The sequence below is a fragment of the Lepidothrix coronata genome, unplaced genomic scaffold (assembly GCF_001604755.1).
Source record: "Lepidothrix coronata isolate B3197 unplaced genomic scaffold, Lepidothrix_coronata-1.0 Scaffold61, whole genome shotgun sequence".
Classification (NCBI taxonomy): Eukaryota; Metazoa; Chordata; class Aves; order Passeriformes; family Pipridae; genus Lepidothrix; species Lepidothrix coronata.
Genome location: NW_016690241.1, coordinates 3,815,844 through 3,840,285, shown reverse-complemented (window position 1 = coordinate 3,840,285; position 24,442 = coordinate 3,815,844). Strand labels below are relative to the sequence as shown.

Genomic DNA, 24,442 nt, shown 5'->3' with positions numbered 1-24,442 from the left:
TTTTCAATCTAAATTATTCTATGATTCTATAATTCTATGTTTTAGTCACGTTCATGCACAAAGCACTACAGGGCAATGTTCACCGAATTCCTCGATGCCTCCACGATGCTCTGTCCAAATATCTGTACAGCCATTCCCCACCTTCCCCTGCTACCTCTTTTCACATGTTTTAATTAATCTTCAAGCTGCTTCTTTTCATTTTTGTTAATACAACACAAAGAGGGATAGTAAGGCAGCTTGTTGGCTAAGGCACTGCTGGCATCTGTCCCAGTGGAGAAAATCGGTATGATCAGTGCCCAAGAAAAGGTGCCTGTTGAAAAGTATAAGCAATAGCAAGAGCAAGCACAGTGTGCTGACTCTCCTCATGTATGGTTCAGACAGCAGATATATATGGGCTCGGCAGGTCAGAGGCTGCTTCTAGATAACACCAGCAACACAGCCATTCTCCGAAAATGTCTTGTTCCTCTCCAACATGTCCTTTTTTTTTTTTTTTGGTTTCCTTATGTCCTGGGTCAGTGAGGTCCATAATCATTTCATTGATTATCTAATGAAAAATTCTTTCTCTATAAGAAAGATCAGATAACTTTGTAGGCTTTTAACATTGTTCCATTCTTATCATACTATATTATCTTAATCTAATTAGCATTTCCTCAGATGAAAGCTGTGTTAGAGTTCTGATTCTATGTGTTTTTTCCTAAATTACTTAAAAAAACCCCCAAACAACAATCAAAAACCAACAAGTCATAGCGTATAAGGATGGATATATAGTCATTTAAATACTGATGTCATATATTCAGATTCTTACAGTTGCTGCTTAACATTAGTGATAATGGTTATAGTTTTATCATCCTGATTTGGATGAAAACAGCAATTTGATACAGGCATTGCTAAACCAGCATAAAATTTTGTTATTTTTAATTTAAGTAACTTAAGCGAAGTGGATACTTTGAGGCAAAAAGCTACTTTTCCATAACATATCTCAAATTTTAAAATAGTTCACTTTACACAGAAATTAATGTCTTGTAATAAATTGAACTATGATAATGGTCTGGTGTAGTCACTGTCTCATTCAAGAGTCTAGAGAGCTAGTACATCCCTTAAAAAAGAATAAAACCACATCATCATGGCTGGGTTTCACGAACGAAGATTTAGGATTTAGGCTAGTACATCCTTTAAAAAAGAACAAAATCACATACTGCATCTTCATTCACAGACCTGAAACTTCTTTTTGTAATCTGATCTTCAGCTTCTACGCTTACTCATTTGATTTACTCAATCAAGAGGAAATTATTTACACTCCACCAGAAAAGATTACAAATACCAAAAGTGGGCTCAGCCATTCAGAAAATGCAGTCCTGGTTAACCAAGCAGGGACTGCTACCTCTTTCATGTTTGAACTCACTTGGAATTATCTGAATAGATTATAGTATATTTACTTGGGCACAAAGTCCCCTAAATTTTCATGATTAGACTTTACTAATGAGACTTTTTCATAGCCCTTTAAATAATTAAAGTTATATATTTATCTATCTATATAAAGAAAAGAAAATTTAGCACAGTTAACCACGTCCATCACTTAAGATCCACATAAAAATCCTCTGTGCTGGAGTTGAGGAATGATTCAAATTCAATCAAGAAAGTGAGAAAATGCAATAAACTTTCAAAGGTGCAAGTGAGATGCATAATACACAGTCCCGTACAAAACAATGGAAAATGCCAGGATTGTTTCAGGCTTGTGCAAATCTCATCCTTTTTGTAAAAGGAGAAAAATGCAATGCATTGCTGCCAATCAGTCTGTTCACTTTGTCCAGACCATGGGAATCTCCCCCCCTCAGTTGCTACATCAGAATGCTTCTGAACTGAAGCACCATTTTGTTACTTTATAAATTGCTTCAGCAGGTATATCCCTCTCCAAAAGAGACCAAAATCCTGGAACACCTAGTGAAAAACATCTGTTTCAACTGTATCATACAGAGGATAGTTAAACCTGACAGAGAACAAGAGAGACACCTTCCTTGAAGATGCCATCATATTGCAGAAGCATCAACACCAAGAATAGAAATTCTCCCAGAAGTTCATTCCTTGTGCAGCATGCTCCCTTTCCTGTGCAATGCATAAAAGAATTAAATAATGGGAAAAGCCACACGGGAGGGAGATATCATCAGCAGTAACCAGAGAGGGAAGAGGCCATCACTCAAGCTGTTTATTTCCCTCACTGAGTTACCACCATTTCCTACACATATTTGTTCATAGGTCAAGCCATCAGGTGTTAAGAAAAATCACTGCCAAGAACAGTGCTGAATGTAATTCTCTGCGAAACTACATTCATGGAGAACACAGAGATGGCTTTAGTTTGCTTATGACAAAATACGATTCTTGTCTATCCAATCTCTAGACAAACCTCAACTTCCATTTTCAGTCTGTTCTGCACAAGGCTTGAAGCTCTTGATTTGTGTTCCTGCACTTCACACTTTCACCCGGAGAAAGAACACAACTTGTCAAATACTTCTTGGTAATTAATACGATGTAATCTTTCTGAACACACTAGTCACCTTGGAGTCAGTGAAACAAAATTTAAAAAAAAAAAATCTGTAAAAGATACAAGTTGTAGAGCAGCATGCAGCTGAAAGATCCAGGTTGCACCCTGTTTGAGATCACTCACATCACAACATGATCATCACAGGTCACCCAAGCTGGCACGTAAAGGTCCAAAACTACCCCACAGGACATATGTGAAAAGAGAATAGCATTCTTCTGCTGGTTACTTTCTAACAAAGTTCTACAGCAAATCCAAACACACCGTCTCATATTTATAGATGTTATAAACAGGAAAGTTCTCTCATTACCTTTTTCTGTTAAAGAAAAGAAAAACATTTATGCAACTAATACAGATGTCTTTTTTCCAGCAAAACCGGGAGAACCCAAATGCTTTGTCTGACTCCATGATCGAGTTCCCATTAAATAATAAACCACACACAGTCCCTTCTTCTCAGCCATGTCACAACGTATGTCAGTTCACTGGTATGCAGGTGTGCAGCCTCCTCATGTCAGACGAGAAACACGCTGAGCCTCAGCAGCACAATCAGTGGGCATAACTTATTAATATTTACACTCTGATAACATTCAGAATCCAGCCAAACTGGGATCATCAGTATCAGTAAAAGAATTATTATTTAGAGAACTTTTCCCCGACAATAAGCAAGATAAAAGGAGGGTATAACAAGAGGACAGACAGAATAGAACTGGGGAGGAAACGCAGTGGCAAAAATCACAAAATACACCTAACACCTGGACCAGTTGGGAGCAATATTCAAAATTAATTCCTGTTGTCAGGTTATAGATAGCATGTGAGAAAAAATTTGTAGAGGTGGTTCCAGCATGTGAAAAAAAAATAGTATGGGAGAAACGGTTTAGGTATAACATGCTCGAAATACATTTGAAAACTGAAAATCTGAACTCCATTAAAGACAAAGTCAAACTTGTATGAGAACGATATCGTGAAACAGAGTAAGTAAATTTTTACTTACATTTTACATTCAAAGATCTTTTGCACTTTTCAACAGCTTGTGACCAGTTTGCTTTTTACTTAATGGGGATGAATGCCCGTGCAATTGAACTATATACTTTTGAAGAGGCCTCCTGGTTTCAGAAAAAAATACACATAATTTCATTTGAGACAGAGACCAAGATGAAAATAAGTCTACCTTCTGTTGATACTTTTGAAAATTAAAAATTACCTTTTCACCTTCCTGTCCTTCATCAAAACTATATGGTAATGTCTAGGCATCAGTATAGTTTTTATATTTTTAAGATAGAGAAATATTTTAGGTTATACTCTTTTACCTGGATCACCTACTTGTGTTTCTATTTCAGACAAGTTTGTTTCCTAAGAGACATGGCATAAGGGGGAATGACATCATGTTCTGATATTTATTCACTGTTATTTCGGTAGCTAGGCTTTTTTTACTGCTTAGCAAAACATCATTTCATGATAAGCTGGCTGTTATCATCCAATCCTGTTCTACCTTCTCAAGTACTCGAGAATTCTGAAGTAAATCAATTTCAAAACCTATCAATGAAGTTCATTGTTATTTACATGGCCAAAGACTATTAAGATTATTATTCCATATCACTTATTATAAGTGGCACAGTATATTCTATCTTTAGGGGAAAAGTTTAAATACACATAGGCAAGCTGTTGGATTATTTTAAGACTCTAACTGAACCTATGAAACACCAGCTGCCAAAAAACATTCAAAACCTGAATTTAAATATGTGAACTCCTATTTTTACCAGCTAACTTTTAGGGATCAGAAAAAAAAAAAAAAAGAAAAAAACTGGAGAAACAAAACAAAACAAAACAGAACAACAAAAAACCACAATAACTTTCTGGAGAGGTTCTCTCACAATACCTTCTCAGACCTGCCTAACCTTGCTTTCTCTTGAAAGCTAAATAACAATTACATGGAACATAACTAAGAGCAACCATGGCAATTCCTATCCTCAAGTAACAGGATTCACTGGAAAAAAGTGCTGCAAGAGGTAACAAGCTATGTCATAGTGTTAGAAAGTCTAAATCAGCAGGAGTGTACCAGCACAGAATAAGCACATCTGATTTGGGGCTTGGCAATGTAATTGTGATGTCTTTCAGGTACAGTATCCTGTCTGTGGATCCTAAATCTTACTGAATAAGTAGTCATTTAAAAATCCAAACTTTCTCATTATAACTGCATTGTCACATTATTTCAAATTATACTTTTATCTATCACCTGCTCAACATTATGAATAATGAATAACACAAAAATTTCTCCAGTATTTTGAAATAATTTTGCAATGCACATTCCAATTTCTACTTTAAAAAAAAAAAATCTAGCTCTGAATTCTACTGAGTACCCAAACCAGTGATCTTAATACACTGTGGGTGCTTACAGACTTCTTAGCTAAAGCATATTAAGGCTTCGTCATAGGAAAATAGCACAAATTTCTTTTCTAATGCCTTCCCTCAGTTTTTCCCTAAACAGGTTTGCCTTATTTCTTCTGCCCAGGTAGAAAGCATAGTCCGTAGACTTTTCTATCAAACTCCCTTACTAATTTTTCCCTTTCTCTATAAACACCACTCAATCAGTGTTGTATGCAAGTTGAAATAATTGGTTGTTAAACTACAATATTAATTGCTGCAGCTGTAGAAAAGGTTAAATGAAGTCTTTTTCAAACTGTCTTAGATGAACAAATCTATAGCTGTGATACAGACAATAAATTCAGTGCAAAACTAATGGGGTTATACACAAGCGAACAAATTAAATTATTAGAATTAGTTCTCTTGGGGTACTTGTTCTGAGAAAACTTCACTGTTTAAATTCAGTGACACATATTTCACCAAGGTAACGCTGAAAGCCCAAAAACATTGGCTGCTAACACTGGACACATGCACATTTGGTTTGCAAGTGCGTGAATTATATTTAGATTTAAATCAATGAAAAAGTACAGAGCCCTGTAGCATCAGGATTAAAATCTTGATTTAGATATGTGGAATATTGCACATGGACAGGTCTCAGCCACTAAGCAAAGGGAAGGAGAGAGAACTGTGGATTCCAGTGTTAATTTATCAAGAACAGTTTATGTGGAAAGGAAGGGTACCTTTCTCAGACAACTTCCCAGTACAAACCACTTCGGGAGCACAGACCACACCAATATGTTACTCCATCCCCCCTGCTCTTGCGGTCCTGAACTGATACAGTACAAGTCTAAACAGTGTATGTAGAAAATAAAAGGCAGACCCTACTGCTTGTTCAGATCACCTGATTGTATCTTCCCTGCCATCAAAATCTACTTTCCATGGAAGAAGTCTCTCTTCTCTGTCCCTTATCAGGAACAGCTGAGTTTGCTGGTCAATAAATTTCCAAGTCAGGTAAATCCACTTAACAACACCAGGTCAGCAAAAAGCATAACCAAGATCTGACCACTATTTTTGTTTATTACAGATGCTTAGGATATAGCATAGAGAGAAGGAAATGTTTAATCAGAAAGAATCTCCTTAACATTATTCTTTAGTATTTATGTGGCTATATGCAAAGGTAATTTCTGACTGACACTAGACTGTCTATTTTTTTCAGTTTGGTTATTTCAGATAAAGTTGCTTTTTCCTCTCTGCCTACATACAAAACAAAAGAGTACAATTGCAACACAGCCCTGCCAGCACTCACCTCTTAACAAAATTTATTGGGGGCACAGTCAGTTCATGTGGTAATATTTGAGCTCATAATCTATTTAAATAAGAGTATAAGACATGTATAAAGATACCATAAACCCTGACACTTCTTAGATTTTTACCAGAAGTCTAGTTTTCTTCCTAGTTCTAGCTCTTCAGACCTGTTCGAAACTTTCATGACTTCTCCTATGTCTTTGCTATTCTTCAGTGTCTTTCTTATACTATTTATTTCCTTACAAGTTTTCACAGAGCTCACATCAGATGCAAATTTGGCTGCCCGCAACCCAATGCTCCATATGGCATTCTCACCCACGTACTCTTACACTTCCATAAAAATCTGTTTTACTTTGTGTTTTATTTTGCTTTGCAATTTTTTATTTACTGAATTGATTCAGTGTTTTCCTTAGATTTCCATATTTTATCCCTGTTGCTCTGTTGCTGCCAAAATATTTTTTTAATTGCCCTGTCACACATGCATATGATAGTCCAGCACATCATAACTATCAAAACCAGAACTCAGGTGAGTTATGTGACATTTGCTTTATGAACTGACATTTCTCATTTCATCTGCAGGAGCTCTGAAGGAAGGTCAGACAGTTTGTCCAGCTCTTCAGAAAAGGCTTGTTTAAAGGAGACAGAGGACTTCAATATAAATTACTAACATTTCATTCTTAGAGATGACTTGCTATACACAAACAGATTGGGACATATATTCCTCTGCAGGACAGATACTACTTTATATTCATAATATTCATACTGGTGCCCAGGAGCTGTACAGATTCTTTCATAAAACAACTCGAAACCCCCTCTCAATTTAGAAACCTATATTCACTCATTTTATATGTTTAAAAATAACTAGTATAACTCGTGATTTCCCAGCCTCCCCCTTTGCCATTTTTCCCCAACTGCTTTGAGAGCCACCTTTTTGGCACCAGCCACCTTATGTCTTTGTGTTTCCTGTAGAAAATTCAGAACATATTAGCAGTTTTTCTTTTTAGCACATCAGTGCCCAGGATGTTGTTAGTGTTTCTGAATCTCTTTTTCTTTTAGATCTGATCTTTACCTATCCATGACTAGTACTGCAGCTAGTAGTGCAGCTGGCTGTCAGAAAAAAGAAAGAGACCTAACCATGACAAATGAGAAACATAAACAGATGAGGAAAAAATTCATCAGTAGTTGAGAGAAGACAGATGAAGCAGTAAATGGGGTAGAGACAGCAGAAAGGAAGAAGTTAAGGGCCTCAAGTGAGAGAATAACCTACAAGATAGGGATCAGACACGGTGCCAAACCAGGACACACAGTCCTTCTCAGAGAAGAATGACATGCAGGTAGTCACAGATCCCAGGCTATACCTTGCAGAAACTCTACTACCAAGACAATGAAGACAAGACAGTCTAAATGAAGACCAAGTCAGGATAAATCAATCCAAGCCAGAGACCCTGAGGATCTAACTCTTGCTGGAGTTAATTGAACTTAGACTCACCAAAGCTTTAGGGAGAATCTCAGTCTTTTGTCCACCCATTCAGAACTTGAAAATTAGTGTAGGTAATTGAAACTCAACTGTTTCTAGCTTTCCAGGCTGCTATGGCCTGGAACTTATTATCTAAAACACTGATAAACTGGTGTGTTTGATGCAAGAATAAAAACTGGTACCTCTCCTTTTCTTGCCTTTGCCAATTCCCTCTCTTTGCAAAAGTCTACACCAGGTAGGCTTCAGTCATTAGACAGCTACCCAAGCCATACTGCAGTGTAATTCAATTTGGAAGACTGATTCATATTTGCCTTATTGTATATGACAACTGGCTAATGTATCCAGAGGGGACTTGCAACTGTACATCACACCAATGAAGTGACTTGTCTATTATGAAGGAAAAAGAAAATTTAAAATTGTATAGTGTATTTTGCCCTGATGTTCATGTGAGTCTTTGTCCAAACTTCAGCATCATTTTCATCACAGAACCCTCCTTTGCTCTTCACTTCCCATGCAAAGAGGACAAATCTAACACCAGGTAGTAACAGCAGTGGCTGGAGAACAGAAAGCAACAGTACAGCTTCCCACATGATTCACTGCCCAGCAGATAAGATGAATTTCTCCCCCCTCTACCTCCATTCTCCTTGATCAAATCACACACAGTGATTTGCAAATAAAGTGTGGTTAACTATGGCTACTTAAAGATTACTGTCCCTTAAATGATGCTTATATAGAACAAGAAGACTTGTGTTCTATATAAGAGACTATAAATCTCTTATAGTCTACAAGTCTATAAGACTTGTGTATGGCAATTTTTTTTCTTTTTCCAAAAACCTGACCAAGAGTTAACTTTGGACACACAAAAACCAAACAAAAAATCCCAAACCAACCAATCAAACACAAAAACACCAGAAAAAAAGTAGCTAGAGTTACTCATCACATGCCACATTTGGGATCCAGGACATCTGAACTAGTATTTTTTGTCAGACAGATATTTGGAAATTCAATGCTGCTTTCCTCAAACTCTACAACTGATAATTGCCTTTATTGTCTTTTTCAAGCTACTTGTTTTAAGTTGGATTCTACAAGCTTGTGCTGCTTAAGTAGTACTTTATTCCACTGAAGTCAACAGAGAATCAATTTAAATAAAATCAGTGATGTATTTCGTTTGAAGAGGATTTTGTGCTTAAGGAAATGGTGCTTCTTGTAAACAAGGTATTGAAGTCTTCATTTTACAACATGTTGCTACAATGTTTAATTGCTCACTCAGAATTATTACCAGGAAAAATATATTTTTCTGAAATCAGTCAAACATCCATCAAAACAATAATTTATACAGGTTTTAATTTGCATTAAATAAACCATAAAGAAACCCTGTCACAAGAATTTTTCCTTATAGACAGATCTCTGTGTCTAGCTTAATTGCTCAGCACACGTGAATTATTCTGAGTTATATTACATCCTGGAAAAATGACAAGATCAGACTTGAAAAATTAAAGCACAGAGACCAGTGATTATGCTGAAATGGACAAAATTATTAAGAGAATGTAAGTATTTCAACAATGCATAGAATTATTTATGTTTGCACAAAAAATTATTTGATTTTTTCACACAAAAATTGACTTACAATTTATATATGAGAGCAATGATGCAATCTTCTAGATAGCTATAATTAGCATAGACAAACAAAAATGATAGTTTACTATGTGAAGAATATTAAATTACTATTTTCAAAAAAATTTTTCACTCACTGTCAGCTGACACCAACTATTTGGGGCAATACAAATAATTAACATCCTCAAAGCTAACATATGCAAACAAATAATTTCAGTCACACAGCTACTACACAGCTTAAGTTGCTCAAATGTTATTTTGCAAGCTTGAAACTTGTATATCAAATAGTTGCAGAGACATTTCCTTGGAACTTTAGTACCTCCAGGGAAATACATCTCTCTCATTTTTTTACTGAATAAAAAACACTGAAGACCTCTCTCTTTCAAATGTAATTATACCCATGGGTATTTTCATCTATTCTTTTGGTTACTGGATAAGGTTCTTAATATTTTAATGGTGTAACATTAACATAAAACAATTATGAGAGAGAGGAAGAGTAGAATAAAATAGAACATGGTCATCTAGTCCAACCGCCAACCTCAGGGCTCACCAAAAGTTAGTGCATATTATTAAGGGTTTTGTCTAAATGCTTCTTTAATGCTGACATGCCTGAAACATTACCTTCTAAGAACTACTATAAGGTTTAAACTCATTTGTTAGTGCCAAAATCTTATAAATTCAAAATTATTTGAGATATATTATTTTAAGTATGTAATGGTTCAGAATTGCTCTAATTATACCACAAAAAAACCCCTAATGAAATCATTGTTATGAGATGTCGGAATAAGTCAGCCTACTAGAAATAAATCAACAGCAACAAAAACAGGCAAGAAAGACCAGACTTGGAAGGTTGGTTATTGTCAGAGAAATTCGCCAGCTTCAACTGGAGAATGAGCTGAGATTCATATGATCACTTTTAGTACAACAGGCAGCTGTTACACAAAGCAGATTACAGTGTAACTAACTGCATTCACTGAGAGCAATACATCTCAAGTGAAAGAAGCCTTTCTGCAACGTGTTGATGCTTGTGTATCTTCCAATTATTCTACAATGCAAGTGATTCAGCTAGAGCAGTTAATATCCAAGGTGTTAACTAATATTACACCTCTTGATCTAGATCTCCCTTATTTCTCTGGTACAATTCTTAGAAATGGGCATACAACTTTGACTAGGTTCTACAAAACTCCCTCCAAAAAAGTGTTTCAAGATCCAAATTGTCTCAACATTTGAGATTGTTTTACCTCTTCCTATTTTGAACTGCTCCAGATAGAAAGGCAGTTTCATTGCTCTCATGCTGTCCTCTCCTAGCATAAATAAGGATCATTTTCTTATAAATAACTGGAGGATCCAAAACTGTCTAATTGCCTTCTGCACAGAAACAAAGTGAAGGAAACAAAGCAATTCACTAGATGTTCACAAGAGGAATGCTCTTGGCTGGAAGGGAATTTACTATACAGTTTTACATCAACAAATAGTTGCAACAGGAATGCTCTCAGGTGGAGGCTGGAACCAGATTCACTTCCATTTGAAAAGTGCAGAACTTGTTCAAACATGACAGGAGACTCTAGCCTTGTGATAGCAATACATGTTTGTAAAAATACTTTGGCTAGCATGCTCTGGGACTCTCTGGAGGTTTGTGAGTGTCCAAGCTTGCCAAACGACATAGCTTTCACAAACCTGTTTCAGAGTCAGACCAGAATCCTCAATTCCCTTAAAGACCGCAGTATTCCTTCACACCATTAGTTGTTGGCTTTAGTTAGGCAAAATTCCTCTTAGCTTCTACCAAAGTTTTACCAACATGAATACTGAAAATAAGGACATAAGAGGTTATGCCCAATCAACCAGTTTCATTAGATAGGTTTTAAACTTTACCTGGGAGTTTCTCCAAGCTACATCCTGTCACTCGTACGGCTTTGTAGTGGGATAGTTTAACAATAACAAGAAGAAAAAACCCCTAAGCTAAATCTACATTTTGTTATCTTTACCATTTCAAATTAATCCAAGAACACTGTAATTCCATCTCACTGCACACTGTCCTTTGTCTACGTTCGCAAAGAGGTCTGGTTTTATATGTTCTTATTCCTCAGCTGACTGAGTCAAGGATGCCAAAGCCTAATTGGCTTCCAAGCTATAGCTTATACAAATCATGAACTAGAATGCCTTTCTTTTACTGTTTTAGAAGACTTCTGTCTGAGATCCATTCAGTGTTCCCCAAGCTAATAGAGGCAAACTGTCTTCATCTGAGGTGGAAAGAATGAACAATATTTTATTTATATATTTATATTATTAATTAGGGAGTTCAAGCTTACAAAAATACGGAATTTTCTACTGGTAACAGACCTGTTTGAGAACTTTCTCCTCCTATATTGGTGCTCCCACAGCATGCCCTGCTAAAGGTCTCAATCCTTAACTCCTAATCTAAAACTGTAAATAATTGTATATATAGTCATTCTCCTTTCAGCACTTGGGCTCTGGTAATCCGTTTTCTAGGCAATAGGAAGAAAGAATGGTCTCTTCTCAATTTCTGTAGATGCTTTCTATCCATGTTGGGACAAGCTATTAAGTACTAAGCACCAAGTTTAAGATGAAAGAAATTTAAAATTGCACATCTATTAAAAGAAATAATTATTCTATGATTTAAATAGAGCTCCTCAACAGTGCTCAGAAACATATAATAAAGACCATGTATGGGTAGGTATAATTGGATGCAGTTGCCTTAGGAACAAATGTTCAGTATACAAAGCAGGAAGCCTGCTTAAAAGGCAAACTCAAAGACTTAAGCCTGGTGGGTGAAACCTGGCTTGACTGAAGTTACTGAGAAAAGTGTCATGGGCTTGGTTGGAATCAGGGATTCTTCCCAACAGCTTTTCTAATTCTCTCTTATTATTATGAGTGCAGACCCAAATCACACATTACTTCGATCCGAAAGTGCTGTACTGGATGTGCATTTCCCAGCTTCCTTTGTTCAGTAAGCTCATCAAGAAACAAAAAGTACTGAGGGAATCATAAGAGAGCCTAGGCTTACACTCTAAAGATTCTGGTATCAGTCCCACTTCCAGTGTATTTTTATTATATAGACAAGAGATATTGTGCTTTTAAAGAAGTATTATTGTAGGATGTAAAAGAATTTGAAATGCAGAAATAGAACACTGTCTGACATACGTGTGTTCACCGTCTGACATACATGTGTTCTTTTAAAGTAATATTTATAGCAAAGATTCCTATAAAGATGCTATGCAAAAATCTTTCTGTTTTGTAGAAGTAAATACAGAATGCCGAATATTCTTTGCCAGAATAATTTCCACCGAGATCCAACTTCTACTATGCAGATGCCAACAAGAGGAGGCACAAAGTACTGTTCCCAGAACAAGATTCAAGACGTGTTTCTTCTTCGTGCATTTCTCTACGAAGAAATTACTCATCCATTCTTCTATGATTTACTCCCATTTTTGTTTCCATTTGGAAAAATGTTATAAAACACAAAACTACTTCTCATCCTGTATGAAGTCAGAACACATATACAGCGTTCTACTTCTTGAAATCACTATCTGCAAAAGACAAATAATTTCCTACAGATATTGAACTACACATTACTAAGGTATAAAGTTTCAAAGGAAGTTTTCTTTCTTTGAAACAAGAAAAGAAAATAAAGAAGTAATTTATTAAATAAGTTGTATATGAAATAATTCCCAAAGACTGTGAAGTAATTTTATGAACTGAACCAGAAATGCAATTCCACACTGCATCCTCTAAGAGTATCATCCTAAGTCTTACAAGCCAACAACTGTGGGAATGCAGTCATTTAAGAGGTCTTTGATTATAGACATTTTCCATGGCTCTACTGACTCTTAAGGGTTTTGTTTCTTGACTGCCTTTTTCCACTTTACATTATTTTGTCATTTCTTCTCTTTAAATAGCCTCCGAAAATCAAATCTAAACACATTTCTTTACATTTTAAACATCTTGTTTCTGAAGGAAACAATTGCTGAAGAATGATCCTCAACTGAGAGGTTACCAGGCCAGTGGAAAACGAAGTGCTGCACAGCAAAAAAAGACTTTAGCAAAAGTACAAGGAACAATATGTTTTCTGCTATTAATTTCTGTTCCATGGAAAGTGCTAACCAAAACCATAAGCAGTACCTAGTGTCTGAGCCGAAAAAATTAAACATGATTACCATAAGACTATTACCATGTTAGCTTGTCCAAAACAAACCGCTGCATATTTAATTAAATCAGACTAAAGTTTCAAAAACACATTGCATAAAGCGAGCAGGAGAGACAACAAAATCATAAAGCCATGAAGTTGCATTTTCTGTTTCACGGTGCAAACACTGCATCGTTGATGTTAATCCTGGCACCAGCGATTTCAGCTAGGGCAAAAATTTGCAGGCAGATAGTCCCTGCTGAACACCCAATAAACCACATTGTCTGGAAGAAAGTTACTGTTTGAAAAAGGAAAGCCAACTCCAGGCTTTCAGGACATGATCACGAAAACACCATCACCATCCTTACAAGCGTGTCAACTCTGAAGGAGCAGGTCCTTGCTTCACTTCCCACCTGAGCAGAAACCTGTACTCTGTTCACACAAAGTGCATGGATCTGGCAAAGACAAAGCAAGACACCCTGGATGAGGTAGAGCCCCCAGGCTGCCATAGGGCTACAAACAGCACAACCGTCACTGAGCTTAAGAGTGGAATGACTTGGCCTACTCAACTTGTACAGTGGACAACAAGCTCAACTTCCATGCTACTTCGGTACCTTAGCTGATGTGGAGATAGTGAGGAAAAGCATCAAATCTGTGGTATTTCTGATGTAAAAGCCAAGGAAGAAAAGAAAACCCACTGATCAGCTGTACCACATTATTTATACTGCAGTAAGACTGGTAGGACTTCGCACCAGTGTTCAAAACTGAAAATGCAGTTACTTCCTTTAGATATACAGAGCTCCTCTTCACTAATTTTTCCACATAAGCCAGTTACAGCAAAGCAAGAAGAACATTTATATGCAAGATTAAGGTCCTATTAATCCCCTAGCAGCCAGTTACATTCCCTTGTCCTGGAGAAGCTCAAATATTCAAATTTCCTTCCCTCACGTGATTGGCTTGCTGAGTTAACACATCCCATTGGCTGTGTTATATCGTTATTTTTCTAAATGTGAGGCCACCTAAATTCCTACACTACTGAAATAGCTTTTCGCAGAAAACAGACCAATTCTTATATTGGCCAGACACACTCATGGAAACAAAATGACAGGAAACAAAATAAGGCATATTTTGTAAAAAAAAAAAAAATGAACCTCGATTTCTAGAGAACTCTTGAGGCCCTCAAGTTTCAGAGAAAAAGAGAGGTGTCTGAAACCATTTAGAGGCATTTTTTATAAGGGGAGCTGAGTGCAGAACTAGCTTCTCAAGGTTTAAAGAAAATTATACCAGGGAATATTGCTTCTGAATCCCTCCCATCCAAGGAATATTTCACAGACTGCTCACAAAGCAAATATTACTCTGTGGCCTTCCATGCAATCACAGCATTTTTTTTCTTCCAAGGATGTGCTGAGGAATGAAAGAACATGTGCCTAGTGAAGATAATCAGAGAATCAAAAATTCTCAGGGAAGTGCTTTCTACAATGATATGTATCGTATGAAGGCAAGCTATTCCCCAGGCAGGAACCACAATTTGCAGATAAGTTTCTTTCTATGAACATAAATGCTCATTGTATTACTGTTCTCAGAGTGGTCATCATTCACTAGCAACAGAGGAAAACCTATGGCTCCAGCTTCCAAAACATAAAGAGGGACCCTCGCGTTGCAGAGAAGGGCACTTGCCAAAGGGCTACAGTGGCCTTTATGTAACTTTTCTAAAGAATCATAGAATGGTGTTGCTTGGAAGGGACCTTAAAGACCATCTACTTCCAACTCCCTGTCATTGGCAGGGTACACCTTCCACTACACCAGATTGCCATCTCTCTCTTCCTCTTGAGGCTTATTTGATCTCAAGTAGATGTCGGCACTTATCAGCAATTTATACGAGGAATATGAAACACAAACACCTCATTACACTGAAGAAAGATTAGGGCACAAAAATTCACCTTGAAGACAGCCCTGACATGAGACAGAATCTAATAAAATTAGCTATTAGGCTAATGAGCACTGTTGGCAACACATTAAGCAGTTTTAAAAGGGACAAACATCTTGGACCAAGAGTCTTTGTCCTTTTGTGGCTTTGTGTTTCAGTAACACTCCAGTTACACAACAGTATCTGATATTACAGTAAACTAACACAGACTCTGTAGTCTGATTCCAATGCCATTATCTCATGCAATTAATTGCTTTCGTTAAAGAAATTTAATTAAAGTTGCAAATATACAGCACACAGTACACTCCAGAACTATTACAGTAACTTACCCTGATGAAGGGTCTCCAATACAGATAGTTCCAAAAATGAGCATTTGTTCATAATTCTTGATAGTTTCCAAATTATTTTTCAAAAATTAGCTTGCTCCCTCATTATTCCATATCAATTCAGAGTAGCATGTGTTTTTAGCAACAATCCATTATTATGGATTCAACAAGTTGATTAGTGAGCACGTTCACATTTCTATTTTTAAAAAAATACAGTTTTCCAGTGAAAGGATTCTCAAATGCCAGGTAACACTCTTCAAAACTCTTAACATGGGCCCTGACTTTGCAAAGTTGTACAACTAGCTTTAGTAGTAGGTTATCATGATGAGGCTTCAGTGGTATATTCTAATATAGCAACATTCAATGATGTTATTTGTTAAGGGTATAAAATGAATGCTGGAAGCCAACAGATTCCTAAATGCTGTCCCATGGACTGTTTTGCAAAAATGGCATACTAAAGATGATGTGAATTGCATTGAAAAAAAAGTCGAAAGCAACTAATTAATTTGTTTAAAAAGCAAACAAGTAAAAAAAGAGGGGCCATTTTGTAGGTGGTAATTTCTAGTTTCTTCACTATGAAAACTAGATACAAAATATGAAATATTTATCCATCTGCCTAGTTAAAAGCGGTGCTTACTTAACACTATACAATTAAAATTGTTTAGAAAACAATAAAGATACTAAATGTTCACTAAACATTTACTATTTACTAAATATTTATTAAATAATAAAAATGTTTAGCAAACCAGTTTAAATTACAACTTGCTTGGCTTGCCAGCAAGAAATTTAAAACTTAAAAAGTTTGTGATTAATCAAGTTCTATATTGCAACAGGAACCAGTTTTCTACATGGCATTGACCAAAAAATTCTTATCACTTTTCAAAAATCAAAGAACCCTGTTTCTTCTCTATTGCAATTGTCTTGAAAAAGAAGCTCCTGAAAGGCTGGTTATATTTCAATCTCCCTTTTTCTTTAAATATTCATGTGGTATCATTGCAGCTGCTCAGCATTCAGCATGTGTACTCCTGTGGCTGGATTGAGTTCATTTTGTCTTGCAAGACCACCCAAAGAGTTAACACTCACAGGAGTCAATGGATTCCCTTTCAAAAGAGAAACATACCCTGAAATATTGTGGGACATCCACTGCAGACTTGTGATTAGATCTCTGAAATATTTAAAAAGACTGTTTCTTGGGACAGTTCTTCTCAGCTATGCTGACTGCTAATATATGAGGCTTTGGAAGTTTTTGTGTGAGGTGTCATATGGAAATAAACCAGTAACATCCCTGGTTCATGTATCGCCACACGTAGATTTAGCTTGCAGTAGACATTTGAAACAATGTGGTATGGTACTTGTAAATCTGCAATGCAATTCGTCACCGTTGTTTTCTTTCACTTGTAGGAGTTACTGTGTTTTCTTAGGTTTTCTTGCTGGCATAACAATCGGTTATGTTAGTATTTGCCAATGACAAGCTGAAGAGCACTGATTAAAAAATGAATCAGGCCTCAGACACCGTAAGTCTAGCTTAAATAAAAAAAAAAAAAAAAGAGAGAGAAAATACATATTTTTAGTCATTTTCTAAGCTTCAAGGAGTAGTGGGGGTATTAACCTATAGATTGACCCTGGGGTAGCTATCCAAGTTTCTCTCCCCGAGCAAGACACCTAGAAGTTACTCCATGTTTTCACCTGAAAAGCAAAATTCTCACATAATCATTTGACCTCAGAAACAGCAACATAAATGATACCACAAAGCCTTGCATTAGTTATAAGCCTATTACATTTAGTATTTATGTACTGGAAAGCAAAAAAACAAGCAATCAGTCTAAATAAATTGCTGGCCTGAAAATGGCTTTCCCTAGAGAAAACTACTTCTGTCTTTGAACTTCTGGAGCATATCAGCTCAAAAAATAAGTTAAATTTTCCCTCAGATGCAAATATGAGAAAAGAGTATTTGCACAAATTTCTCCTGATTCATATCCCCACTGGATTTGCTTTTAGCAACTGTGAAATTTCAGCACATGAAAAGAAGATCACAAGGAGGAACACTGGGGATCAGTTGGTCTTTAGCTGTATAACTGATACTCTAATATTTATAAGGCTACAGTACTCGTATGTTTAATTAGCTACAACCAACACTAAACTACTACCTTGAAAGACTGTTAAAGTCTAAAACTGGAAACAGTTTGCCCAGAGGAGTTATGAATGCCTCATCCCTGAAAGTGTTCAAGGTCAGGTTGGATGGGGTTTTGAGCAAGCTGGTCCAGTGGAAGGTGCGTCCTGCCCATGGCAGGGGGGTTGGAATTAGATGATCTATAATGTCCCTTCCTACCCAAATCATTCTATGATATGATTCTATGATTTTCATACTCAAACAATTATACTTTCTGAACAGTGTTCAGGCTATTCAGCCAATGTGTTTCAAAATGTTACTTCTATTGGTGATAGCACTTAAATTCCACATTCAGGTCAAGACCTAATGTGCTACATGCTGTATGAGTACTACATTGAAATTCCGGGCATTAAAATATTATGGTTTATTTTGTTATTGCTGAAAAAACCATGAAGAAACATCAAAAATACGAAAACTAGTACTTAAAGTAGCAGGGAGAAGCAGAGCCACAGAACTTCAGTTACTGACCACAATCTTTTCGTTTCACCTAAACATCATGTCACTTAAAACTTTTCACTGGAACAACCTGGGATTATTCACAAGGTCAAAGTCTCAGAGAAATGTATGTTCACAAGCCATGAACCACAGATATCGGTCAATTTCTAGTAAATAGAACTTAAAGGAGTTAAAAGTATATACTTTTCTCTTAATATTCTTTCTGCAGGGAGAGAAACATCTGTAAGCCCATAAAGAATCTAAGTGAATAAAAGTGGGAGGCCAGGATGCAGATAATCTCGATTTGTTCATAAATCTGTATTTAGAAACATGTGTTAAGGATATATGAAAGTCCCTGCTTTAAAAGAAAGACCCAAATCTTAAACAAGGAGTAGAAGCAGGTATTCTGTAGGAAGAGGCAAAGATTGCAAAATGGGGATAGCTGGCTCAAGCCCACGTGAACGTACTTAAAATACTAATCACATAATGAGAGACTGTAATATTGAATCACCACAAAATAGACCTAGTTAATGTAGAGCAAAATGAATGTTTGGCAAAGGTGATAGCTGTGCACATTTCCTGTGGAAACAAGCACCCTGCCAATTGTTACAATCATTAAAATAGACAAGTCTTCCATACTGATCAGGAAGACAGTTCAAGAGTTTAGTGACACTTGTATTTCTCAAGTGCAGAAAAGCTCCTAGGGAACTATACTTCTAAAAATATTTAGAAAACTAACTCCTACTGACAATGGTGTGAAATGGAAACTTAAAATACGGTTGTTCACCCTCAAACTTGCCTCTGCTCTTCAACTGAAGTCTCAGGCTTTCAAGAGGCAGAAATCATGAAAATTCATTTAACCTTCATGGAAGAGAACTGTAGTGTTAATACAGCTCTAACAACAGCTTAAGCTCCATACAACACTGGGACCTGCAAATTTTGTGGTGTTGTTTCAGAGGTTTTTTAAATTAAATTCTTTGATTATTTGCTAACTGAAAAAAAATATTAAAAATAATTTAATATGCCTCTTACTGATAATGAGGTTTTCACAAATATTGAGCCCTGTTACTGACATAGCTGCATCAGAGTATAATTCTACAACCTAACTGCATCTTACATGTGTTTCTTCCCCTGTGAATTGTATTTGCAAAATCAAATCAGATGCTGCAAAATATTTCCCATGGGACAAATATGAATATTTGATTTAGATTGGAGAACAGTTATGCCCATAATTATTTACCCTGAAGACCAACTGTGAGAATTTCAGAAAAATAAGATTGGATCAGGACACACTTCTGTCCTCTTTCTGAAGACGGGCAGATGTTATGGAGGGAAGCATAAGAAACCCTCAAGAAGATGCCTCCTAATAGGGGTTAATTTGAATTCTGCATAATGAACTTTAATATTCTAATATTTTCCCAACTTATTACAATTTTAGATCTTGTCACTGCTATCTATTACAATCCCTTGAAATTTTCATCTCAAGAATAAATTACGTGTTTTCTTAAAAATTATTTATTTTTCTATCAGTCTTTAATGGATGGCTTTTCTACTTCTTTGACTAACTGTTTTTCTCTTATGACAGAGTAAAAAGAAAAACTAGAAAAACTCTCTACCTGCCTGAACAATATGTGTCAGTACTTTCCATATTTTTGTTTCAACCTCTTTAAGGTAAACAGCCAAAACTCTTGAGACTCTTTACAGATTGACTGTACTTTTTCTCCTTTTTCATCTCAGAGGTTTCTGTAACATTTTTTGAGAGGAGATAAGCAATATTACTGTCTTTCACTAAATTCTCTGAAGGAATCCTAACACATAGGAACTAGAGTACATTATTCCAATTCTTAAAATCTGGTTTGCAAGTTCAGTCAAACAGCAGAGGTCTTCCCTGAGCTGTGAACATTACCAATCTCACCAGCCAATGTAATGTGAAATCTGGCAGGTAATCTTAGCATTTTCAGGAGACATCAGGCTTCTGTTTATGATAACTGAATGACATTTGTTGACATTTTGGCAAATCAGCTGGCTGGGTCAGGTCTCCCTAAAGTAATATAACAAGTCCTTTCTCGTTCTGTCCAACACATATCAGTTCATGTCTTCAGCAAATTTTCACTTCTTCCTCCTCTCTTTCCTACTAATTTATAAGTATATTAAATACTGGAGTTGGTATATAACCTTGAGGCATCCCAGTATGTTTTAAATGGTTGGGTTTTACGCAACAAAACTATTCTCCAAGCAAGTTTTGGGGTCATGGCAACACTATCTCGGATTATCTCTGGTAGTTTCCCTAATGTAGTTTTGCTAAAAAAAAAAACCCATAAAACAACAACAACAAAAACACGAGCAAAAGCTTTCTGAGTCTTTCAAACAATTTTATACATACATACATATACATAATATACAAGCAGCCTAAGTGAAGTAGGAAAGGAATACAATTCAGTGCAAAAGAAGTAGATTTGGCCCTACAGGGGATTTAGTTACAATAAAAAGTATGTCACCGAGAGAGAGAGAGAGACTAAATAAATCTAGATTAGACTAGACTATGGACTTATTTTCCAGAAAGCAGGTCCATTATTAATGCACTCTGTAATTATAATCATAGTTCTAACAGCACCCAAACATCTACAAGAATGCATAATAAGATGACAAAAAGTACCCAGGTTGTGATTTGAACTTAATAAAAATAATTTGTTTACAGTACTCGAGTCAATTAAATCTTCTAACTGGAAAGTCACATGGAAAATCCGTAACCCAAAATTGGGCATAAGCCCAACTTGAAGGAGTATTTAAAGAAATTTCAAAGCATCTGTGACAAAGTTGTCTTCCCATTTTTGATGATACATCCCATTTACACGTATTTAGTCAGCTATTCAGTGGATGCAAATCAACACTGCTCTGCTTCAGCCATACCATAGAGATGCGTCTTTTCTTCTGCATATTCTTCTATGTTCCTAGCAAACTGGATATTAAACTGGCAACAACTTCACATAGCCTATTGTTTTTAGACATACATTTATGAAACTCAGACACTTTGTATATTTATTCCCCACCATTATAACTCAAGTATGTAATTTTGTTATTCAGAATGACTTACGAGAGAAAATCTAACTAGAATAGCAGGCTTAGGCTTGCTATTAACTTTTTCAGGCAGAGTTATAAATTTCAACAAATAGGTTATAATTGAGGAGCCAGCATGACCTTTATTATTTCAGAAGGTTCAGCCATAGCAGCTCAGTGTGACTTCAGCTAGACTATTAGTCACTCTGCCAGATAAAATCATTAACATCCAACTCAGTTTAGCATCCACATATGATCTGATCCTTGAAAACTGACTTGAATAAGCTTTACTCTCATGAATAGTCCCAGTCCAGGCGATGGAATTCCTCTTATAGAAATACCATACTCCCAGTGAGTAAAGTAGCAGCTATCTGATATTTCTGTCATAATTGCAATCAAGAAAAAATAAAAAGGCTCACAGAGAAGAAGTATTGGAATATTTATTAGTAAAGTCCTATTTTCAGGCAATCAGGAGTGGCTCTTCTTCAGAGAAAAACTGAACTAGTACTGTGTGCCACGCTGTCTTGTATCATTCTCTTCCATTATTAAGCACACGTCAAACAGATAATCCAGTAGTAAATATTTCAGAATATTTGCACTTAATAGTTAGAAAAGTACAAAATGAAAAGAACCACTTCATCAGCCAGTCATTCCAGCAAAGCAATGATTTCTGTTACAGCAGAATCCTTTTTACAACAAAAACCCCTGTGATGTTACAAATGACATCAGGACAACCAAAATAATTTTATTACTTCAGTTAACTCGTAAACTATTCTGCAACTTCGTAATTCATACAATTGCCATCATGGTGATGAAAAATGGGCAAGAAATGGGGCATTACACACAAAAAATACTAGTTCATATATTTCGACTACTCAAGGTAATGTTTCCCTTGTAAATAATCTATGTGGAGGAATATAGCTATGTCTCTCCTTGTATTTATACCATAGGAAGCTTATTTCTCAAGTGCATGCCTAGAGAAAAAACAGTTCCACTTGACATAGGAAAAGACATATCATTCAGATCAAGTGCTGTGAAAAACTGACAGACCCCTAAAACGATGGAAAGACACGCTGGTAACGTGTTATTTGTGGAAATGGTGTGTGAACGAACGTGCAGGGGCTCTTACACAGCTGTCAAACACCGTAATCAGCGTCGCTAAGTGTGCCTGCAACATTAAGACAAATATTTGACCTATTTTCTTAGCAGAATTTAGCTGTCATCGTTCTTAGCACCACGCTCCTGTGAGCCAGCAACTGCCTAAGGACTCAGACAACATGAGCACAGAATTCTCCGCCGAGAGTGATAGCACTTAGTCCCACAGAGCGACTTTCTTCCAGCGACAGAGCGATCGGCCCCTCGAACCCACCCCCCTCAGCCAGCTCCGTCTCGCCTCCGTTCTGGCAACCCCCCAGCCCGTCCGCGCCAGGGACTCACGTTTGTAGCTGGCGGCCCAGGGCTGGTAGCCGTAGTAGCCGGTGATGCGGAGGATGCGCTCCTCGATGGAGGTGAGCCCCACGGACGCGCTGGTGAGGTCCTCCACGGAGCGGGACCACTTCAAGTCCTCTTTGATGGCCTCGTCCACCACCAGGTACTTGAGCTGCCGCAGCTGCGGGCTGATGTCGGACAGCCGCCGGGGGCTGACATCGGGGGAGCGTCGCATGCCGCTGCGGGTCGGAAGCGGGGCGTCAGCCGGGGGCCGCGGCTCCGGCGCCGCCGGTCCCCGCCGACCCCGGGCGAAGTTGGCGGCGGGCGGCTGGACCCCCGCCGGCAGGTGAGCCCGCACGGCGCCCACGGCGCCCGCGGCGCCGACAACTTTCCTCGCCGCCCTCCACCGGAGCGACCCCCGGGGAGCGGGCGGCGCCCCCGGCAGGGGCGAGGTGGGGTGGGGTGGGGTGGGGTGGGGTGCCCCCGTCCCTCCCAGCCCTCCCGCCCGTACCGCGGCGGTACTCACAGCGTGGCGGCTTTTCCCCGCGCGGAGCCGTTGGGGAACTCCCGGATCCCCATGGGGAGCAGCAGCGATGGCTGGGGGGCGCCCAGGCTTCACGGCGGGGCGAGCCGGCGGCACTCACCGGCCGGGTAAGAGGCGGAAAGGTAGGAAAGGAGGGAGCGGGGGGAGGCGGCGCCCCCGTGGCAGAGGGTCCCTGGGCTGGCGCTGGCGCTGGCCCCGGCGGGAGAGGCAGACAGGGCGGGAGGGAGGCGGGCAGGGAGACGGGCGGGCCGGCGCTGCCTCCTGCGAGCCGCTGCCGCCTGCGGAGCTCGGAGCGCCGGCGGCGGGGGCCGGGCAGGGCAGGGCGCGCTCCGCGCCCCCCACCCCGCGCGCTCCCGCCGGCCGCCAGCAGGGGGAGCCCCCGGCACCGCCAACGCCAGCGGCTCGCGGGGCGGGGCGGCCGCGCCTCTCCCGGGAACACCCGCCAGGTCCCGGCTCGGTCCGGGAGCGAGGGCTTTCTCGGAGCTGCTCGGTGGGGGCGAGCTGGAAACAGCGCGGCGGTGCATGACAGCCCGAGCGAGGCAGGCCCTGAAGTGACCGTGGGCTCCATGTGACCAGCGCACCCACCTGATTGCCCCCGTAACGCCGCCGATGCAGCACCGGGTCCGCACAGCCTTCTATCAAACCACGTTTATTTTTATTGGTTTTTTAAACACGCCGACCAACTTAAGTGGCAAACATACAGTTACACTTAAATAAACATGCGAGCATACGTGTTACTTTATACGAAGACAAAAAAAATAAGATTAAAATCTAATAATAGGTACTTACACAAAATTTAACCACATAAAAGTAGAGATAAGCGTAGGCAGAAATTTCTTTCATGTGTGTGTGTGCATCTCATAGGAGAAAAAAGGCAAGTCCAAGGAGAAAAAAAATGTTTTCTTTCACCGCTGCACAAGCTCAGTTTACCTGGAACATTATACCACCAAGGTATCAAATGTGAAAGCGAGCTGGATCAGTTAAACGCAACCTTTCTCTGTCACTAAAGGTAACATTACAGGATCACCACATCACTATCAGAAAGGGAAAGTAAAAAAAAATCTCCAGCAGATGAAGGTCAAACTAATTTTAATCTTAAGTACCTGTGTACTGAATAA

The 24,442-nt window shown here is 38.3% G+C and overlaps 1 protein-coding gene across 1 annotated transcript in view; it reads right to left on the bottom strand.

Annotated features, from left to right (window-relative positions):
* The window catches only part of SLC35F3 (solute carrier family 35 member F3), a 172,431-nt gene extending 149,021 nt beyond the window's left edge, over positions 1-23,410 (bottom strand). Inside the window, exons 1-2 of the mRNA XM_017817623.1 lie at positions 23,307-23,410; positions 22,790-23,019 (exon numbers count right to left, since the gene is read on the bottom strand). Of these exons, the coding sequence (XP_017673112.1) occupies positions 22,790-23,019; positions 23,307-23,359 (283 nt within the window). The 5' untranslated portion in view covers positions 23,360-23,410. The remainder of the gene's footprint in view (positions 1-22,789; positions 23,020-23,306) is intronic.
* Positions 23,411-24,442: the final 1,032 nt, after the last annotated feature.